Here is a 22,059-nt window from a genome sequence, read left to right on the forward strand (position 1 = left end):
ATCTTAAAATATCTTAAAATTATTATCATAAAATATATTCCCATATGATTGCATCAGAGAGCCAATTGTGCGAAGAGTAAAAAATTTTATCAGCTGGGTGCAGTGGTTCATGCCTGTAATCCCAGCACTTTGAAAGGCCGAGGCAGGAGGATCACGAGGTCAGGAGCTCAAGACTAGCCTGGCCAATGTGGTGAAACCCATCTCTACTAAAAATACAAAAATTACCTGTTCATGGTGGTGTGTGCCTGTAAGTCCCAGCTACTCGGGAAGTTGAGGCAGGAGAATCGCTTGAACCTGGGAGTTGGAGGTTTTAGCGAGCCAAGATGTGCCCCTGCCTCCAGCCTGGGCAACAGAGCAAGCTTCCATATCAAAAAAATATTTTTTTGTTTATCATTTCCTTTTTAGTTGTCATAAAATACACATAAAATTTACCATTTAGCCATTTTAAATTGTACAGTCAGTGGCATTACGTACATACAGTATTGTGCAGTAATTACTGCTACTTATCTCCAGAACTTTTTCATTATCCTGCACTGAAACTGTAGCATCTCTATTGCCATCTCCCCCTAGCTCCTGCTAACTATCATTTTACCTCCTGTCTCTATGAATTTGACCACTCTAGGTACCTCATATAAGTGGAATCATTCAGTGTTTGTCCTTTTGAGAATAGCTTATTTCACTTAGCATAATGTCTTCAAGTTTCTGGTGTAGCAAGTGTTAAAAATGGCTTTCCTTTTAAAACTGAGTATTCTGTTATATATACATACTGCATTTGTTTATCCACTCATCTGTCAGTAGACACTTAGGTTCTTAGGTTGCTTCCATCTTTTAGCTATCACAAATTGTGCTGCCATGAACATGTGGATACATTTATTAATATGAGTTTATTAGTTTGGGCACCTGTTTTTAATTCTTTTGAGTGTATACTCAGAAGTATAATTACTAGATCATATGGTAATTTTAGGTTTAATTTTTTGAGAAACCACCATACTTTCTTGCAGCAGGTGTACCATTTTACATTCCCACCAGCAATGCACAAAGGTTCCAGTTTCTCCATATCCTTGCAATATTAGTTATTTTCTGTTTTTTTTTTTGAGACGGAGTTTCGCTCTTGTTACCCAGGCTGGAGTGCAATGGTGCAATCTTGGCTCACCGCAACCTCCGCCTCCTGGGTTCAGGCAATTCTCCTGCCTCAGCCTCCTGAGTAGCTGGGATTACAGGCACATGCCACCATGCCCAGCTAATTTTTTGTATTTTCAGTAGAGATGGGGTTTCACCTTGTTGACCAGGATGGTCTCGATCTCTTGACCTTGTGATCCACCCACCTTGGCCTCCCAAAGTGCTAGGATTACAGGCTTGAGCCACCACGCCCGGCCTTCTTTTCTTTTTTGATATGGAGTCTCGATGTATTGCCTAGGTTGAAGTGCAATGGTGCGATCTCGGCTCACTGCAACCTCTGCCTCCCGGGTTCAAGCAATTCTCCTGCCTCAGCCTCCTGAGTAGCTGGGATTATAGGTGCACCATGCCCAGCTAATTTTTTGTAGTTTTAGTAGAGATGGGATTTCACTGTGTTAGCCAGGATGGTCTTGACCTCCTGACCTTGTGATCCGCCCCTCTTGGCCTCCCAAAGTGCTGAGATTACAGGTGTGAGTCACTATGCACGGCATTTTTTTTTCTTTTTTTTTTTTTTAACATAGAAGTGGGTTTTTTTTTTTTTTTTTCATATCTAGTAGCTCATCTTTTAAAATATTAGTCTTTAAAAATATTTTTTGTGGCCAGGTGTGGTGGCTCATGCCTGTAATTTTAGCACTTTGGGAGGCTGCGGCAGGTGGATCACTGTGATAAGAAGTTTAGCCAGCCTAACCAACGAGCTGAAACCCAATCTCTACTAAAAATACAAAATTAGCCAGCTGTGTTGGTGCACGTCTGTAATCCCAGCTACTTGGGAGGCTGAGGCACAAGAGTCACTTGAACCTGGGAGACAGAGGTTGCAGTGATCCAGGGTTGCCCCACTGCACTAGAGCCTGGGAAACAGAGCAAGACTCAGTCTCAAAATATATATATTTTGTAGTTGTTGTTTTTGTTGTTGCCGGAAAAGGTCTAGGTACTTTAAAATATATATTTTTAGCAACTGAACATCTTAGGCAAAAAAATGGACCTCAACCTAAGTGTCATATCTTATATGAAAATTAACTCAAAGTGATCATGGACTTCAATGTAAAAAAAACTAAGCCTTTTAGAACTACAATATAACCAACATCTAGGGCTGGGTGAAGATTTATTTAACATTCCTGAATTAGCAGAACTATAGAGAAGGAGAATTGATTAGAGATGAGGGGTGGAGGTGGAGGTGGTGTGGCTATAAAGATAGGTGTGACATAAGGGGCTTGGTGGTGATAGAACAGCTGTGTATCTTGAGTGCGGTGGTGTTTACATGAATCTACATGTGATAAAATTGCATAGAATTGGCCAGGCTCACACCTGTAATCCCAGCACTTTGGGAGGCCGAGGCAGGTGGATCACGAGGTCAAGAGATCAAGACCATCCTGGTCAACATGGTGAAACCCCGTCTCTACTAAAAAATACAAAAAATTAGCTGGGCATAGTGGCGCGTGCCTGTAATCGCAGCTACTCAGGAGGCTGAGGCAGGAGAATTGCCTGAACCCAGGAGGCGGAGATTGCAGTGAGCCGAGATCACACCATTGCACTCCAGCCTGGGTAACAATAGCGAAACTTCGTCTCAAAAAAAAAAAAAAATTGCATAGAATTATACCTAAGTACAAATGAATGCCTTTAAAACTGGTGAATCTGAATAAGCTCTGTGGATTGTACCAATATCGATTTACTGGTTTTGTTATTTTATTGTATTTATGAAGGACATTACTATTTGGGAAAACTGGGTGAAAAGTACATGGGACCTTCCTGTATGTATTTTTGCAACTTTCTGTGAACCTTAATTATTTCAAAATTAAACATTTTTTCTTTTTATTTATTTATTTATTTTTTTCAAAATTAAAAAAAATTTTAAAGTATTTTGGCTGGGTGCAGTGGCTCATACCTATAATTCCACCACTTTGGGAGGCCGAGGCAGGTGGATCACAAGGTCAGGAGTTCAAAACCAGCCTGGCCAAGATGGTGAAACCCTGTCTCTACTAAACATACAAAAAGTTAGCCGAGTATGGTGGCATGTGCCTGTGATCTCAGCTACTTGGGAGGCTGAGGCAGGAGAATGGCTTGAATCTGGGAGGCGAAGGTGGCAGTGAGCCAAGATTGTGCCACTGCACTCCACCCTGGGTGACAGAGTGAGACTGTCTCAAAATAAAAAAACAAAAAACAAAAGGTTTTTTTTTTTTTTTTTTTTTGAGACGGAGTTTCGCTCTTGTTACCCAGGCTGGAGTGCAATGATGGTGCTATCTCGGCTCACCACAACCTCTGCCTCCTGGGTTCAGGCAATTCTCCTGCCTCAGCCTCCTGAGTAGCTGGGATTATAGGCACACGCCACCATGCCCAGCTAATTTTTTGTATTTTTTTTTAGTAGAGACGGGGTTTCACCATGTTGACCAGGATGGTCTCGATCTCTTGACCTCGTGATCCACCTGGTCACGAGGGAGACCTCGGCCTCCCAAAGTGCTGGGATTACAGGCTTGAGCCACCGCTCCCGGCCAACAAAAGGTATTTTTATGAGGAGTTTCTTGGCAGCAGGTTCTAGTCTGATCCTGCCAATATTGTGGCATGCCCTCAGGTAGGCCTCTTTCCCTCAGTTTCTTTATAAATTTAATACTGGACCAAATTGCTGAGATCCTTTTTTCTTTCTTTTCTTTTCTTTTCTTTCTTTCTTTCCTTCTTTCTTTCTTTCTTTCTTTCTTTCTTTCTTTCTTTCTTTCTTTCCTTCTTCTTTCTTTTTTCTTTCTTTCCTTTCTTTCTTTCTTCTTTCTTTTTTTTTGAGATGGAGTTTTGCTTTTGTCCCCCAGGCTGGAATGCAATGGCACGATCTCAACTCACTGCAACCTCTGCCTCCTGGGTTCAAATCATTCTCCTGCCTCAGCCTCTCAAGTAGCTGGGATTACAGGCATCTGTCACCATGCCGAACTAATTTTGTATTTTTAGTAAAGACAGGGTTTCACTATGTTGGCCAGGCTGGTCTCAGACTCCTGACCTCAGGTAATTTGCCCACCTTGGCCTCCCAAAGTGCTGGGATTACAAGCATGAGCTGCCGTGCCCAGCCTGAGGTCATTTTCACGTATAAAATTCCATAATTTTTGGAGCCACCATGCTTGGCCTAATAAATTCTTAAATGGTTTTATGTTATGGTTTGTCACATTATTTAGGAATTTTTGCTATTTAAGTAAGAAAAACCCAGTTTGGCTTAAGCAAGGGATTGAGGGAGTATTAATTAATTCATATAACTAGGAAGTCTAGGAGTGCATTTGGAATCAGTTAGATCTAGGAAAATCTATATTCTCCATGTTTCTGCTTGACATTATTTTTCAAACATCTTCTCCACTAGGATTGATATTTTTGACTCAATCTAGTGACCCAAACACAGGGCTTTGCCTCTGTTTCTCAAATCTTGGTTTCATTGTTGAGATAGACTCTAGGTGGCAAGATGGCTACTTGTAGCCCTAGACTCACATCTTCGTAGGTTAGCATTCCCAGATAACGTCATCAGAAAAGTTCAAAGATGTCCATGTCAGGTGTGTTAAATGAAAATTAAAAAGTGGTGTGTGTAATCCCAGCACTTTGGGAGGTCAAGGCAGGCTGAACACTTGAGCTCAGGCATTCGAATCAGCCTGGGCAACATGGGGAAACCCCATCTCTACAGAAAATACAGAAAATTACCTGAACATGGTGGCTGGCTCATGCCTATGGTCCCAGCTACTCAGAAGGCTGAGGTGGGAGGATCCTTGAGCCTGAAAGGTCAAGGCTGCAGTGAGCCTAGATAGTGTCACTGCATTCCAGCGTGAGTGATAGAGTAAGACCCTATCTCAAAAAAAACTGAAAAAAAAAAAAAAATAGGCCAGGCATGATGGCTCACGCCTGTAATTGTAGCACTTTGGGAGGCCGAGGTAGGAGGCTTACCTGTGAGAGACTAGTAGTTTGAGACCAGTCTGGGCAACATGACAAAACCCTGTCTCTGCAAAAAATACAAAAATTAGCTGGGTATGGTGGCGTGTACCCAGTAGTCCCAGCTACTAGTGAGTCTTAGGCAAGAGGATCAATTGAGGCTGGAAGGTTCAGGCTGCAGTGAGCCATGATCATGCCACTGTACTCCAGGCTGGGAGACAGAGCCAGACCTTGTTTCAAAAAAAAATTAGAGAAATTCAGAGATGGACTCTGGCCTAACTAGAGTCATGTTTCATTCCTGAAGTCCATAATGAATATAGGAGGATAGAATACCTTTTTTTTTTTTTTTTTTTTTTTTTCAGTGAGTTTCACTCTTGTTGCCCAGGCTGGAGTGCAATGGCTCAATCTCAGCTCACCACAACCTCTACCTCCCAGGTTTAAGCAATTCTTCTGCCTTAGCCACTGGAGTAGCTGGGATTAAAGTCATGAGCCACCATACCGGGCTAATTTTGTATTTTTTTTTTTAATGTATAGATGGGGTTTCTCCATGTTTGTCAGGTTGGTCTCAAATTCCCGACCTCAGGCGATCTGCACACCTTGGTCTCCAAAAGTGCTGGGATTACAGGCGTGAGCCACCATGCTGGCCTGGTTTTTCTTTCTTTCTTTTTCTTTCTTTTTTTTTTTTTTTTTTTTTTTTTTGAGACAGAGCCTCATTCTGTCGAGAGGCTGGAGTGCAGTGGCGTGATCTCAGCTCACTGAAACCTCCTCCTCCCGAATTCAAGCGATTCTCCTGCCTCAGCCTCCTGAGTAGCTGGGACTATAGGCGCACGCCACCACACCCAGCTAATTTTTTTGCATTTTTAGTAGAGACAGGGTTTCACCGTGTTGGCCAGGATGTCTCAATCTCCTGACCTTGTGATCTGCCTACCTTGGCCTTCCAAAATGCTGGGATTACAGGTGTGAGCCAGGCTTGGCCTGAGGGTAGAGTACTTTGATTGCCAGCTTTATCCTGAAGCCAGGAGGGTGGAAGCTTAGGGATGTGGCTTGGGGATGCTCCATCCAAACCACCCCAGGACAAATGGACACTGATCAGAAAAAAGGGGGAACATTTTCTGAGCGGAGTAAAACAGGCAAGCCAGAAAAACATAGAAAAATCTAAAAAAAAAAAACCCAAAGTTACAAACACCAATTTATTAAAGAAAACAATTAGAACAAAGTTATTGTCATTCATGAAAAGCCCACCGATTGACCTAAAATTTTTTTTTGCTATTGTTATTGATGGTTGTTCATAAGTTTGGATGTGGTCTTTAACTAGAAGAGATAACACCAACTTTACATATTAAAAACTTAATTCTTTTTCCATTTTTTATTCATACAGGACAAAGATGAGTCCCAGCACACAGAATCTATGGTACTTCAATCCTCACGGGGGATCAAAGTGGAAGGCTGCATCCGAATGTATGAATTGGTACACAGAATGAAAGGAACAGTAAGTGAACCTTCGTGGGCAATATAGTGAGACCCTGACTCTACAAAAAAATTGAAAATTAGCCAGGTGTGGTGGTGTGTACCTGTAGTCCTAGCTACTCAGGTGGCTGAGGTGGGATGATCCCTTAAGCTCAGGAGCTCAAGGCTGCAGTGAGCTATAATTGTGCCATTGCACTCCAGCCTGGATGATACAGTGAGACCCTGTCTCAAAAATAAATAAATAAACAAAATAAAATATAATACTTTTTTTTCTGAGATAGAGTCTCACTCTGTCACCCAGGCTGGAGTGAGATGGTACAATCTTGAGCCACTGCAACCTCTACCTCCCGGGTTCAAGCAATTCTCCTGCTTCAGCTTCCTGAGTGGCTTGGACTACAGGCACGTGCCAGCATGCATGCTTGGCTAATTTTTTGTATTTTTAGTAGAGATGGGGTTTCACCATATTGGCCAGGTTGGTCTCAAACTCCTGACCTCGTGACCTGCCCACATCAGCCCTGCAAAGTGCTGGGATTACAAGTGTGAGCCACCCCCCACCACCATAATATGTTTTAAAATAGAATAACATAGGGCCGGGCGCGGTGGCTCACGCTTGTAATCCCAGCACTTTGGGAGGCCGAGACGGGTGGATCATGAGGTCAAAAGATCGAGACCATCCTGGTCAACATGGTGAAACCTCGTCTCTACTAAAGATACAAAAAATTATCTGGGCATGGTGGTGCATGCCTGTAATCCCAGCTACTCAGGAGGCTGAGGCAGGAGAATTGCCTGAACCCAGGAGGCAGAGGTTGCAGTGAGCCAAGATCACGCCATTGCACTCCAGCCTGGGTAACAAGAGGGAAACTCCGCCAAAAAAAAATAGAAAAACATAATGTCTTAACAATACCTTTTGACATATCTCCATGCTAGTTGGCATCTTGTTGTCTTTAAGGGCTGCACAGTATTCTCCGGTGTGACTGTACTCTAATACATGTCATCATTCCCCCGTTAGGTGGTTTTATATTTATTGCTGTTATCAACAGGGCTGCAGTGAGCATTCTTGTACCTATATCTTTGCACACACATACAAGCATTTCCTCAGGTGTCAAAATGTCAAAGGATAGAGACACTTCAAATTTTGATACTAAAATGTCAGATTGCCTTTAATGATACATGAGTACTTTCATGAAATGAAAAATGAAATATTTGATACCCTTAGGTACTAAGGAAAAGGACTTCTCTCAGTGGAGGTCCAGGAGAAAATCTTCTAGGCAGAAGCAGGGAGATAGGAATGTATATAGCCTGTTTATGGAATTAGAATGATTTCCGTAAATTACGAAGGAAGCCCGATAAGACTACACAGGATGGAATCTTAATAGTGCCTGGCTGTTTGATGCCATGTTGCTAAATTCCTGTCTGCTCCCAGCTTGTACTGGAGTGACATAAACCATATGGGGCGAATTGGAAGAGCTTTCCAAAACAGCTGAATTTACAAGATCAAGCAAAAGGAGACAGAAGACTCCTGCAAAGGTTCTGATTCCATGCCCTTAAGTATCTCTGATGGTGTTAGGGGCCATTGGGCAGGTAGCCCACAGAGGTGAATGATCAAGGTGTTGAAGGAGCTCCATAGAACAGGTGCTGAATCTTTTCAGGAGGGCCTAAGGCAATGGCAGGAGGAGCAGGAGAGGAAGGTGCGAGCCCTCTCAGAGATGGCATCTGAACAACTGAAGCGGTTTGATGAACGGAAGGAACTGAAGCAGCATAAAGAATTCCAGGACTTGCGGGAAGTAATGGAGAAGAGGTGAGTCTCCCTGAATTATGACTGGGAATATTGATGTGTTCAACTGGAACTCTTTCCCAAGAGGGGTTCCAAGGGGAAAGAGTTGAACAGTTTCTTAGTTCTTAAATATCAAAGTAAAATAGGTAGAGAAGTTTATAACCTGGAAAAATGATCAAACTTGGAAAGGCAATAAAAGTAACACAAAGAAGGAGGATTTTAGGAGAGGTAGAACAATTTTATGGGCATGGTGGAACACACCTGTAGTCTCAGTTACTAGGGAGGCTGAGGCAGGATCGCTTCAACCTTGGGGTTTGAGGCTGTGGTGAGCTATGATCACACCTGTTAATAGCCACTGCACTCCAGTCTAGGCAACATAATGAGACTACATCTCTAAGAAAAAAGAAAGAAAGGAAGGGAAGAGGGAGCAGGGAGAGCGATAGAAAAGAGTAACAATTTTAGGAAATATTCCTGACTGTTCCTCCCTACCATTGTTCGTGCAGCTCCAGAGAAGCCTTGGGACACCAAGAGAAGCTAAAAGCTGAGCACCGTCACAGAGCAAAGGTCAGAGCCTGTCAAAACTGGTGTGGGTGTATAGTCTGTCTGTAACCTGCCTAGAGAGCCAGGTTTTGGCAGATGGTCACATGGAGGGTCTAGGCCATATTATATCTGTGTGTGACTAACTCTGGGATGTCCTTTACTGGCTCTGAGCCCATCTGTGAAAATATGTAGCCCACATAGAATTTGAGGATTATAGAAAGAGGAAGCCCAGGAGCCCCTCAGAAGTAATTCAGCCCTTTCTACAGATTCTCAACCTGAAGCTGCGGGAGGCAGAGCAGCAGCGCATGAAGCAAGCAGAGCAGGAGCGGCTTCGGAAGGAAGAAGGCCAGGTTCGCCTTCGAGCCCTCTATGCTCTGCAGGAGGAGATGCTGCAGCTCAGCCAGCAGCTGGATGCTTCTGAGCAGCACAGAAGCCTGCTTAAGGTCGACCTGGCTGCCTTTCGGACCCGAGGCAACCAGCTATGCAGCCTCATCTCAGGGATCATCCGGTCCTCTTCAGAGGTGAGGGGGGCTTCAGATTGATTCTTTGCTGTCTTTGAAATGGAAGACCTTAAAAGCAAAATTATTTTCTGACTTAAAAAGTAATGTCTGCTATCAGCTTATTGGGGGAAATACCAAACATTACTTGTTATCTCCACATCTCTTTACCTAGAAGTAACCATTGTTAACATTTTATTTTGTTTATTTATTTCTTTATTTTTATACCCGCTTATTCTGGAATCTTTTTAATTTACTTTTTCTTATTTTGAAATGGGGTCCCCCTCTGTCATTCAGGGTGGAGTGTAGTGACACAATCTCAGCTCATTGCAGCCTCTGCCTCTCGGGCTCAAGTGATCCTCCCACCTCAGCCTCCTGACTAGCTGGGACTACAGGTGCATACCACCATGCCCCACTAATTTTTGTATTTTTGTAGATACAGGGTTTTGCCATGTTGCCCAGGCTGGCCTTGAACTCCTGGGCTCAAGTGATTCCCCTGCCTCAGCCTCCCAAAGTGCTGAGATTACAGGTGTGAGCCGCCATGCAGAACTTTTTTCTTTTTTTTAAGTTAGAGAAAGGGATCTCACTATGTTTCCCAGGCTGGTCTTGAACTCGTGGGCTTAAGTGATCCTCCCACTTTAGCCTCCCACAGTATTGGGATTACTTGAGCCACTGCACCTGCCCTATTTCTTTGCTTTTTGGGGTTTTTTTTTTGTTTTTTTTTTTGAGACCGGGTCTTACACTGCTGCCTAGGCTGGAGTGCAGTGGTGTGATCATGGCTCACTTCAACCTCTGCTTCCCAGGTTCAAGCGAGTCTCAGATCACTTGAGTCCAGGAGTTCAAGGCCAGTAGGTTTCAGCCAACATGGTGAAACCTCGTCTCTACTAAAAATACAAAAATTAACTGGGCCTGGTGACACACACCTGTAATCCCAGCTGCTTGGGAGCCTGAGGCACCAGAATCGCTTGAACCTGGGAGGCGAAGGTTGCAATGAGCTGAGGTCCCGCCATGGCACTCAAACCTGGGTGACAGAGATTCTGTCTCAAAGAAAAAAAAACCGTATTAGTTTTGTCTAACATATTGTCACAAGCTTTTAAAAAAAAATTACTCTGGCCCTTGTTGCTGAGAATACAGAAAAATTTATACTTAGAAACTGAGGATGTGATAGTAAATTGGAATTATTAATACCTTTAAGAGAACGGGAAAGTAGTATCAATTTGTTGAATGTGGATACTCCATTGGTGCAACAATTCCAATTATAGGAAATTTACTGACTTGTGTGAGGTATGATTTACCTAAGGTATGATGTCACTCTGACAGAGTGGCTATCCTACAGCAGAGAGCCAAGCTGAGGCTGAGCGAGCTCTGCAGGAAATGCGGGACCTCCTTAGGAACTTGGGGCAGGAGATCGCCAGAGCCTGTGAAGACAAGAAGAGGCAGGATGAAGAGGAGGCCCAGGTAAAGCTGCAAGAGGCACAGATGCAGCAGGGACCAGAGGCTCACAAAGAGCCCCTAGCTTCCAGCCAGGGCCCAGGAGGGAAACAGATTGAAGGTGGGTTTCAGTGTGGATATGGTCCTTTAACTTGGTGTAAGTTTCAAATGTGAAGAGAAACAAGAGTGTATTTTGAGTGTTGTGTTAAACTATATAGGACAGTTAATCAGAATTTTACATAATGTATTTCATTCAGTTTTGGTTGAAGTGGAGCCTGATTTAAGATTCCAACACTTTCTGTGAAGACTTCAAATTCTACATAATTATAGCAGATACATTACTTCAATTATTGCTGCTGCTATTTTAAATAAATGCGCAAAAATATGTGTTTGTTTAATATGTATAAGGGGTCAGGAGTTCGAGACCAGCCTAGCCGACATGGCAAAACTCCATCTCTGCCAAAAATACAAAAATTAGCTGGGCATGGTGGTGCGCACCTATAGTCCCAGCTACTCAGGAGGCTGAGGCAGAATCTGTTGAACCCAGAAGTTGGAGGTTGCAGTGAGCCGAGATTGTGCCACTGTATTACAGTCTTGGCTACAGAGTGAGCCTCTATCTCAAAAAAATAGAATCAGTGTAGCATATTGTTTGAGAATGCTGACTCTGGAGCCAAATCATTGGGAGTCTAGTTTTTCTTTTCTTTTCTTTTCTTTTTTTTTTTTGAGATAGGGTCTCACTCTGTCACTCAGGCTAGAGGAGTACAGTGGTGTGATTACAGCTCACTGCAGCCTCACCCTCCCAGGCTCAAGTGATCCTACCCACTCAGCCTCTGAAGAAGCTGGAACGACAGGCATGCACCATCCTGCCTGGCTAATTTGTGTATTTTTTGTAGAGATAGGGTTTCACCATGTTGCCCAGGCTGGTCTCAAGCTCCTGGGCCTGTCTTGGCTTCCTAGAGTTCTGGAATTACAGGCGTGGGTGCCCTGCCTTAGTTTTTCTACTTACTAGTAATGTGACCATGGCAAATCACTTAACCTTTCATGCTTGTTTCCTGTTTCTTTATCTATAAAATGGAGATAATAATAGTATCTACTTCATAGTTATTGTGACAGTTAAAGCAGTTAGTACATAAATAAAGTGATTATAACAGTGCCTGCCTCATATTACATGTTCAGTAAATACTAGTTGTTACTAAAACCTCTCTTTTATTTCTCAGACCTCCAGGTGAAGGTACAAGACAGTACAATGAAGTGGTACCAGCAGCTGCAGGATGCTTCCATGCAGTGTGTGTTGACCTTTGAGGGCCTGACCAACAGCAAGGACAGTCAGGTAGGGGAGGGGTGGTATATGGCAGTAATTTTGTGGGCTTGATGGTGCTCAGAGAATGAACACTTCATGTCCCAAAGGAATGTAGCTGGCATGTCACATTACCTGATTTTAAGTGACATCTACTCAGCTCTTCAGAACACTATCTGCCTTCTCACTGTTCTCTTTTGGCAGGCCAAAAAGATAAAAATGGACCTCCAGAAGGCTGCTACCATCCCAGTGAGCCAAATCTCTACCATTGCAGGTTGGTCAGCGGAGATAAGAATATGACTTTCACGGTGGGGAGCGATAACATGGGGAGAAATGCCAGATATAGTATGCACCTAAAGTAAAATAAATAAATTAAAAAAAAAAAAAAAGGAATATGACCTTTCACTTCATTGTATTATTTTTTAGACTCCAAATCTACTTATCTGTAAGGTTCCTATAAAAGTATATTCAAACAAATGTTGACAGTTGGATCGGGTACATATGAGTTATATACATCTTGTTTCGCTCGTTTCCTCTTTATTTATTTATTTATTTTTTTTTTTCGTTTCCTCTTTAACATGTAATCATGGCCAGGTGCAGTGGCTCACACCTGTAATCCCAGCACTTTGGGAGGCTGAGGCAGGTGGATCATGAAGACAGGAGTTTGAGACCAGCCTGACCAACATGATGAAACCCTGTCTCTACTAAAAATAAAAAAATTAGTTGGGGGTGGTTGTGCGTGCCTGTAATCTCAGTTACTCAGGAGGCTGAGGCAGGAGAATTGCTTAAACGCAGGAGGTGGAGGTTGCAGTGAGCCAAGATCATGCCACTTGCACTTCAGCCTGGGTGAAATAGCGAGACTCTGTCTCAAAAGCAAAAAAAAAGAAGATAATCATGATGAGTTTGTTGACTCATTTTTAATAAGCTGCCTACTTATAGTAAATTATTAGGATGACTCTCAACTTTCAAGTTGCAGGTTGCTGCTGAAAATGTCACTAAGGGAACCTAGTGATGGCCTTGCCTTGTTCATCCTCAAGGACTCCTTCTTTTCTCTCCAGAGACTGAGGTTTAGAAAGTGAGAAACAGGCAAGGAAAAAACTTTTTTGAACCAGAGGCTCATTTGTATGGAGCTATAGATGTGAAGCCTCCAAATTACAGACTGAACTGCCATGTGGCTGGGGAGTATGTCCAATTGGAACACTCCTCTAACTCATCATGGGTTCCATTCCCCAGTTCACTTCTCATTGCCTGGAAAGCATAGGAAAATTTCTGTTCCTGCCCTTGATAGGCAGTCCGACAAAACTTAGATATGACTTTACTGCCTAAAATTCTTTCTGGAACAGGGCAAGGTATAAATAAATAAATAAGGTATCACTTTGTGGAATTCAAAGCGCTATGTCCTTTGATAGCACTTTGAGTGGGAGAGGTTGACTGGACAGCCACTCCACACCTTGATGGCCATTACCAGCTTCCCCTCAGTTGACCACAGACAGCCTCAGTACCTCCTTCATCAAGAAAATGGAGACATCCAGTATGAGCTCTTCAGAGCCCCTTCCATGACTGCACAGTGACATTTATCTTAGTCTCCTGTGTCACTGGATGAGTTGTCCTTGTTGCCAGGCTTACCTTTCCACATCTGTGCTTGTTCCCTTTCCTTCCTGTCTCCTGTCAGACTTTGCCTTATTGTTTATTGCCTTTCCTGTTTTCTGTGATTACCCCTTTTTGTAGGCTCCTCTCTCTCAGCCTTTAAATATGCGCGAGCCCCTTACATCCTAAACGTGAGTTTCCCTTGATCCTTTGTCTTCTAAGTGTTTGCTGACCTTCCTCAGGTTTCTGTTTGGCACTGTTGCTACTTTCTCTGTGCAACTGTATTCCTTTGGCCTCCATGGCACCATTACTTTCCAGGTTCTTCTCCTGCCTCCCTCCCCCTTCCTCTCTTCTCCTCTCTCTCCCCTTTGTGAGTTTCTAAACCTTTTACCCCACTCTAATTGTAGGTTCCTAGGGATCCACTCCTATCTTGCAGTTCTTTTCATTCTCTCAACTTACAGGGCTTCAAACATTACTTGTATGCTGCTGACTCCCAAACCTACTATTCCTTTCTTATGAGCTTCAGATTCTCTAGCTCCAGGTACCTGAAGGACATCTCTGCCTATATGTCTCTTAGCTGCTTCAAGTTTAATGTGTTCAAATCCAAACTCATCATCTTCCGTAGGCCTAATTGTCTCCTGTTTTCTCTGATTAATCAGTAGCACCATTATCAACTCAGTAACCTTAGCTGGAAACCTGGGAGTCATCTTTATGACTGCTGCCTCTATTTCACTCATCATATCGAATTAGTCTCTAACTTTGCCTTTTCTCATTTTTCTACACATTTCCTGACTCTCCCTTTATCTCCATCAAAACTATAAGCTCTTTAAGATCTTGTAGTCCAGCCAGACACAGAGCATGCTCTAGAGTTAGTGCTCAGTAAATGTTGAATGAATAGGAGAGAAAGATCACCTAATTCCTGTCTCTTTGAAAAAGGTGGATGTTGGCTGGGCACAGTGGCTCACGCCTGTAATCCCAACACTTTGGGAGGCCTAGGCAGGTGGATCACCTGAGGTCAGGAGTTAGAGACCAGCCGGGCCAACATGGTGAAACCGTGCGTCTACTAAAATACAAAAATTAGCTGAGCGTGCTGGTGGTGGGCACCTGTAATCCCAGTTACTCAGGGGGCTGAGACAGAAGAATCACTTGAACCTGGGAGGTGGCAGTTGCAGTGAGCCGAGATCGTGCCATTATACTCCAGCTTGGGTGACAGAGTGAGAATCCATCTCAGAAAAAACAAAAAAGGTGGATGTCGCCGGGTACGTTGGCTCATGCCTATAAACCCAGCACTTTGGGAGGATGAGGTGGATGGATCACTTGAGATCAGGAGTTTGAGATCAGGCTGGCCAACGTGATGAAACCCCATGTCTACTAATACAAAAATTAGCTGGGAGTAGTGGCACGTGCCTGTAGTCCCAGCTACTTGGGAGGCTGAGGTGGGAGAATTGCTTGAACCTGAGAGGTGGAGGTTGCAGGAGATAGAGTCTCACTCTGTCACCCATGCTAGAGTGCAGTGGCATGATCTTGTCTCACTGCAACCTCCGCCTCCCGGGTTCAAGCAATTCTTCTGCCTCAGCCTCCCGAGTAGCTGGGACTACAGGCATGTGCCATCATCCCCCCTAATTTTTTTTGTATTTTTGGTAGAGACGGGGTTTTACTGTGTTAGCCAGGATGGTCTCGATCTCCTGACCTTGTGTTCCACTCGCCTTGGCCTCTCAAAGTGCTGGGATTATAAAGGAAGTGACTCTTACTTGACTGGCTGGCTCAACTCAACTACCTATAATCTAACTGTAGCTGGTGTGGGAGTGGAGCATACAGGATCTTTGGTACAAATATAGCTGTTACAAATCTACTTCTGTGTCTGAGGATGGAGGAGGGCAAGTCCCAGAGAAGGGGGCATATCATCATGAGCTGGGCAGATCCTTTAGAGGGTTTCTCCTAGAGATGTGACTAACTCCTCCAGAGATACAAACCATAGTGCATGGGATCTGTAACAAAATGTAACCTCTTTCTATACTGTTTATCCCTTCATTTTATGTGTGAGTTTCAGAACTAGCTCAGTCCCAGATAAGGAATTCCTTTCTAATAGTACCATGACTTGCATACTTGACTATCCCCGTGTGATTGTCATGTGTTCTGTACCAGTGTTTTGGCTGTAGGTCCTGAACTTCTGTAGGGCTGCACAGCTGGGTTTTTGTAGATGTTTTGTAATTACAATGATGAAAAACAGGCTGGACATGGTGGCTCATGCCTGTAATCCCAGCACTTTGGGAGGCTTACGCGGGGGGATCACTTGAGGTCAGGAGTTGAAGGCCAGCCTGGCCAACATGGTGAAACCCAGTGTCTACCAAAAAAAAAAAAAAAAAAAAAAAAAAAAAAAAACCACAAAAATTGGCCGGGTGCGGTGGCTCATGCCTGTAATCCTAGCACTTTGGGAGGCCTAGGCGGGTGGATCACGAGGTCAAGAGATCGAGACCATCCTGGTCAACATGGTGAAACCCTGTCTCTACTAAAAATACAAGAAGTTAGCTGGGCATGGTGGCGTGTGCCTGTAATCCCAGCTACTCAGGAGGCTGAGGCAGGAGAATTGCTTGAACCCAGGAGGCGGAGGTTGCAATGAGCCAAGATCCCGCCATTGCACTCCAGACTGGGTAATGAGTGAAACTCCATCTCAGACAAAAAAAAAAAAAAAATACAAAAATTAGCCCAGCATGGTGACAGGTGCCTGTAATCCCAGCTACTTGGGGGGCTGAGGCATGAGAATCACTTGAGCCTGGAAGGTAGAGTTTGCAGTGAGCCAAGATCATGCCACTGCACTCCACCCTGGGTAACAGGGCAAGACTGTCTCAAAGAAAAGGAAAAAAGATTGATCTGTGGTTGTATCTTTTAATTTCTCTCTATCATGCTCAGGCTCAAAACTGAAGGAGATCTTTGACAAGATTCACAGCTTGCTCTCTGGAAAACCTGTTCAATCTGGTGGGCGCTCTGTGTCTGTCACACTTAACCCACAGGGGCTGGACTTTGTTCAATACAAACTGGCAGAGAAATTTGTGGTAAGAAACCTTGTTGCTAGAGGTATGGGAAGAAGAGGCTGGTGTACAGGATTTCAGCCTTTCTCTGGTATTAAGTTAAAATTGTACCCACCTCTGTGTTCTCAGAAACAAGGCGAGGAGGAAGTGGCCTCTCACCATGAAGCAGCATTCCCTATTGCAGTTGTGGCGTCCGGAATCTGGGAGCTCCACCCCAGAGTAGGGGACCTCATTCTTGCTCATCTACATAAGAAGTGTCCTTACTCTGTTCCTTTCTATCCCACTTTCAAGGAGGGAATGGCTTTGGAAGACTATCAGAGGTAAAGTTGTCTTTCTTAATACTTTTGATCCCTAGGCTGATTAGTGAAATATAAACAGAGCTGGAATTTGTTTTTCCCTCTCACAGCTCCTATTACGTACCTTGAATGTTCTATCAGAAATATAATGTATTTTGGCCAGGCGTGGTGGCTCATGCCTGTAATCCCAACACTTTGGGAGGGCAAGGTGGGCAGATTGCCTGAGGTCAGGAGTTAGAGACTATCCTGGGCAACATGGAGAAACACCATCTCTACTAAAAATACAAAAAAAATTAGCCAGGTGTGGTGGTGAACACCTATACTCCCGGCTACTCAGGAGGCTGAGGCACAAGAATTGCTTGAACTTGGGAGGCAGAGGTTGCAATGAGCTGAGATCGCATCACTGCACTCCATCCTGGGTGACACAGCATGTATCTTTCTATGTATCAAAAAGAAAATAAATAAATATATATGTATATATAGTTTTTTTGTGCAAACCGGACAGCCTTTGGGATTTGTGAACTTAGGTGCCAATAATCAATGTAGTTTAGTGGAAAGGATACTGGGGTCTTGGAATTTTATCCCTGCTTTGTCATTTAATAGCTTTGCCAAAATGGACAAATCATTTAGTCTTTTTAAGCATCTTTTCTTTATTTGTAAATGAGGGTAATGACATCTATTCCCTTCTGTGAGTTTACCTCACAGTTTATATGAAATACAGATTTGATGACGAATGTGAGTGCTCGGTAGAGTATTCTACAGATTTAATAATATATTAATAGTAATGCTGAATATAATAATACATTTACTTTTTAGCCATAAAAAGTAATCTTTGGGCCAGATGCGGTGGCTCATGCCTATAATCCCACCCAGCACTTTGGAAGGCTGAGGTAGTTTGGAGTTCAAGACCAGCCTGACCAACATGGAGAAACCCTGCCTCTACTAAAAATACAAAAAATTAGCCAGGCATGGTGGCATATGCCTATAATCCCAGCTACTTGGGAGGCTGAGGCAGGAGAATCACTTGAATCTGGGATGTGGAGGTTGCGGTGAGCCAAGATCACACCATTGCACTCCAGCCTGGGCAACAAGAGTGAAACTCTGTCTCAAAAAAAAAAAAAGTATTCTCTGGGCCAGCTGCAGTGCCTCATGCCTATAATTTTTTTTTTTAAACAATTTGGGAGGCTGAAGCAGAAGGATCGCTTGAGCCCAGGATTTCCAGACCAGCCTGGGTAACATAATGAGACCCTGTCTCTACAAAAAAAAATTGTTTTTAATTAGCCAGGTGTTAGCTGGGCATGATGCCTCACTCCTGTAATCCCAGCATTTTGGAAGGCTGAGGTGGGTGGATCACCTGAGGCCAGGAGTTTGAGACCAGCTTGGCCAAAATGGTGAAACCCCAACTAGTAAAAATACAAAAAATTAGCTGGGCATGGTGGCAGATGCCTGTAATCACAGCTACTTGGGAGGCTGCAACTTCCGCCCCGGGTACAAGTGATTTTCCTGATCACACCATTGCACTCCAGCCTGGGCAACAAGAGCAAGATTTCGTCTCAAAGGAAAAAAAAAATTAGCTGGACATGGTGGCATGTGACCTGTAGTCCCAGCTACTTAGGAGGCTGAGGTAGGAGACAGGAGAATCACTTGAACCCAGGAGGCAGAGGTTGCAGTGAGCCAAGATTGCACCACTGCATTCTAACCTGGGCAACAGAGCAAGACTCTGTCTCCAAAAAAAAAGAAAAAAAAGAAGAAAAATTAGCCAGGTGTTGACCAAGTACAGTGGCTAATGCCTGTAATCCCAGCACTTTGGGAGGCTGAGGCAGGCAGATCACCTGAGGTCAGAGGTCAGGTGTTTGAGACTAGCCTGGTCAACATGGTGAAACCCTGTCTTTACTAAAAATTCAAAAATTAGCCAGGTGTGGTGGTGGCAGGTGCTGTAATCCCAGCTACTCAGGAGGCTGAGGCAGGAGAATCGCCTGAACCTGGGAGGCAGAGGTTGCAGTGAGCAGAGATTGTGCCATTGCTCTTCAGCCTGGGCAACAAGAGCAAAACTCCATCTCAAAAAAAAAAAAAAAAAAAAGCCAGCTGTGGTGACATATGCTTGTGGTCCTAGCTACTTGGGAGGCTGAGGCGGGAGGGTCACTTGAACCTGGGCAGTGAATTTTGCAGTGAGCCTTAATCATACCACTGTACTCCATCCTGGGTGACAGAGACTCTGTTTAAAAAAAAAAAAAAAAAGTTTCTCTCTCATTTGTCATTCTTATTTTGGCCTTGTCCCAGTGAATTTTTTCTTTTCTTTTTCTTTTTTTGAGACAGAATCTCACTCTGTCACCTAGGCTGGAGTGCAGTGGTGCAATCTCGACTCACTGCAACCTCTACCTCCCAGGTTCAAGCAATTCTCATACCTCAGCTTTCCAATTAGCTGGGACAACAGGCGTGCATCGCCATACCCAGCTAAGTTTTGTATTTTTAGTAGAGATGGTGTTTCACCATGTTGGCCAGGCTAGTCTTGAACTCCCGGCCTCAAGTGATCCACCCACCTCAGACTCCCCAAGTGCTAGGATTACAGGTGTGAGCCACCACATCGGACCAAACTTTTTCTTCCCAAATAGGATGCTTGGCTACCAAGTAACGGATTCCAAAGTGGAGCAGCAAGACAACTTTCTAAAACGCATGTCAGGGATGATCCGTCTCTATGCTGCCATCATCCAGCTCCGGTGGCCATATGGAAACCTACAGGAGGTTAGTGAAAAACTTACTATCAATAATGAGAGGTTACACCACATTCCATGTGTATTCCTCCCACGGGAAATATTGACCTTCTTTCAGAAAGCTAGTCTAGTTAAAGGATAAACTGTATGGCAATTTCATGGGTATTCCGTAGAGGAGTGAATGTTGATTATTAGGGAACTTTCTTGGATCACCTGGTACTTTAAAGAGCTGGTTTTGTTCCATCCTGGCTAACACGGTAAAACCCCATCTCTACTAAAAATATAAAAAAATTAGCCAGGCATGGTGGTAGGTGCCTGTAGTCCCAGCTACTCGGAAGGTTGAGGCAGGAGAGTCACTTGAACCAGGGAAGCAGAGGTTGCAGTGAGCTGAGATTGCACAACTGTGCTCCAACCTGGGTGAGACTTCGTCAAAAAAAAAAAGAGCTAGTTTTGTAACAGAGTCTATCAGAGGAGAGTCTAAGTCAGTCATTAAGGTTAGAAGATTTTCTTGTAAGAGAAATGAGCAAGGAATTGTAAAACTAATTGAGGCCTTAGAAGCCATCTAGATCATATCTTACTTCACAGATGGACAGATCAAGCTCAGAAAGCTGCAGCTAGGGTTCAGGGCTTTGACTTGCCAGCTCAGTTAATTTCTCAGGGAATACAGATTAGAGGGACAGAGAAGTTAATGGTCATGGACACCTAAAGAGAAAAATAGAAGTTGATTAAATCCAAGATTTTATTGTATGCCTGCTATATCCCAGGTTCTGTGCTAAAGATACCAAGAATAAATAAAATGTCAGTAAGTCTCATTGTTGACCCATGGAATGCCTGAAGTTGAAGCTACACATGCATATTGAAGGGATCCTATAAAGAATGTGTGGGGCTGGGCGCGGTGGCTCACACCTGTAATCCCAGCACTTTGGGAACCGAGGCCATCCTGGCCAACGTGGTGAAACCCTGTCTCTACTGAAAATACAAAAATTAGCTGGGCATGGTGGTGTACACCTGTAGTCCCAGCTACTTGGGAGGCTGAGGCAGGAGATTCCCTTGAACCCGGGAGGCAGAGGTTGCAGTGAGCCAAGATTATGCCACTGCACTTCAGCCTGCGACAGAGTGAGACTCTGGCTAAATAAATAAATAAGTAAATAAGCTGGGCACAGTGGCTCACGCCTGTAGTCCCACCACTTTGGGAGGCCAAGGCAAGCAGATCACGAAGTCAGGAGATTGAGACCATTCTGGCCAACATGGCGAAACCCTGTCTCTACTAAAAATACAAAATTAGTTGGGTGTGGTGGTGCATGCCTATACTCCCAGCTACTGGAAGGCTGAGGCAGGAGAATCACTTGAACCTGGGAGGCAGAAGTTGCAGTGAGCTGAGATCGCACCACTGTACTCCAGTCTGGCAACAGAGAAAGACTCCATCTCAGACAAAAAAAAGAGAATGTATGGGAACCAATTTTTGAAACATTTAAAAACAGAAGGCTGGCTAGGTGCCTTCATACCTGTGATCCCAGCACTTTGGGAATCCAAAGCAGGTAGATCACTTTACTCCAGGATTTTGAGTCCAGCCTGGGCAACAAGGTGAAACCATGTCTCTACATCAGATACAAAAAAATTAGCTGAGCATGGTGGTGCATAAGCATAGTCCCAGCTACTTGGGAGACTGATGGTGAGGTGGGAGAATCACTTGAGCCCAAGAGGTCACATCTGCAGTGATCTGTGATTGTACCACTGCACTCCAACCTGGATGACAAAGTGAGACCGTGTCTCAAAAAAATAAAACAGAAACAGAATTTGTTTAGTTTGTGTTATTTCTGCCCTGCAGCTGGTGCTAGAGCTAGATGATTGGGGTTCATGTCCACTTAGTGATGGCTAGATGATACATTGGGAGTTTAGATTTCTAAACAAAATGAGATCAATGATAACCAAGCTTGTCTCCTCCCAGATTCACCCTCATGGCTTAAATCATGGATGGCGCTGGTTGGCACAGATCTTAAACATGGAACCCTTGTCAGATGTGACAGCCACCCTCCTCTTTGACTTCCTGGAGGTATGTAATCAGTTATCACACAGGAGAAAGCCAGTGGTTGAGGTAGCCTTGATCAACTGGGTGACATGATTGGGGAAACAGCATAGCAATTGGGCCTGATAGTAAACAGCATGAGGTTCCAGTGTCATACATTTCTTCCCAAGACATAGACCAACCTTGCTTTCATTTACACCACACTATATTTACTTGGCTTCTCCAGGTTTTTTCATTATAAAGAACAGAAAATTGTACATTCTAGCAAAAGTAAAAAGAGGAATTTATTTTAGGGATATAGAAGTGACTCCCGGCCGGGCACGGTGGCTCAAGCTTGTAA

At 43.9% G+C, this 22,059-nt stretch overlaps 1 protein-coding gene across 1 annotated transcript in view; it reads left to right on the plus strand.

Moving 5' to 3' along the window:
• Positions 1–22,059, plus strand: part of GLE1 (GLE1 RNA export mediator) — a 36,757-nt gene that overhangs the window by 8,823 nt on the left and 5,875 nt on the right. Inside the window, exons 3-13 of the mRNA XM_002743354.7 lie at positions 6,443–6,553; positions 8,181–8,329; positions 8,809–8,869; positions 9,112–9,366; positions 10,663–10,894; positions 11,991–12,103; positions 12,275–12,344; positions 16,568–16,710; positions 16,816–17,006; positions 19,595–19,724; positions 21,642–21,746. Coding sequence (XP_002743400.1) covers positions 6,443–6,553; positions 8,181–8,329; positions 8,809–8,869; positions 9,112–9,366; positions 10,663–10,894; positions 11,991–12,103; positions 12,275–12,344; positions 16,568–16,710; positions 16,816–17,006; positions 19,595–19,724; positions 21,642–21,746 — 1,560 coding nt within the window. The remainder of the gene's footprint in view (positions 1–6,442; positions 6,554–8,180; positions 8,330–8,808; positions 8,870–9,111; positions 9,367–10,662; positions 10,895–11,990; positions 12,104–12,274; positions 12,345–16,567; positions 16,711–16,815; positions 17,007–19,594; positions 19,725–21,641; positions 21,747–22,059) is intronic.

Source organism: Callithrix jacchus, chromosome 1 (assembly GCF_049354715.1).
Source record: "Callithrix jacchus isolate 240 chromosome 1, calJac240_pri, whole genome shotgun sequence".
In the NCBI taxonomy this organism is placed as follows: domain Eukaryota; kingdom Metazoa; phylum Chordata; class Mammalia; order Primates; family Cebidae; genus Callithrix; species Callithrix jacchus.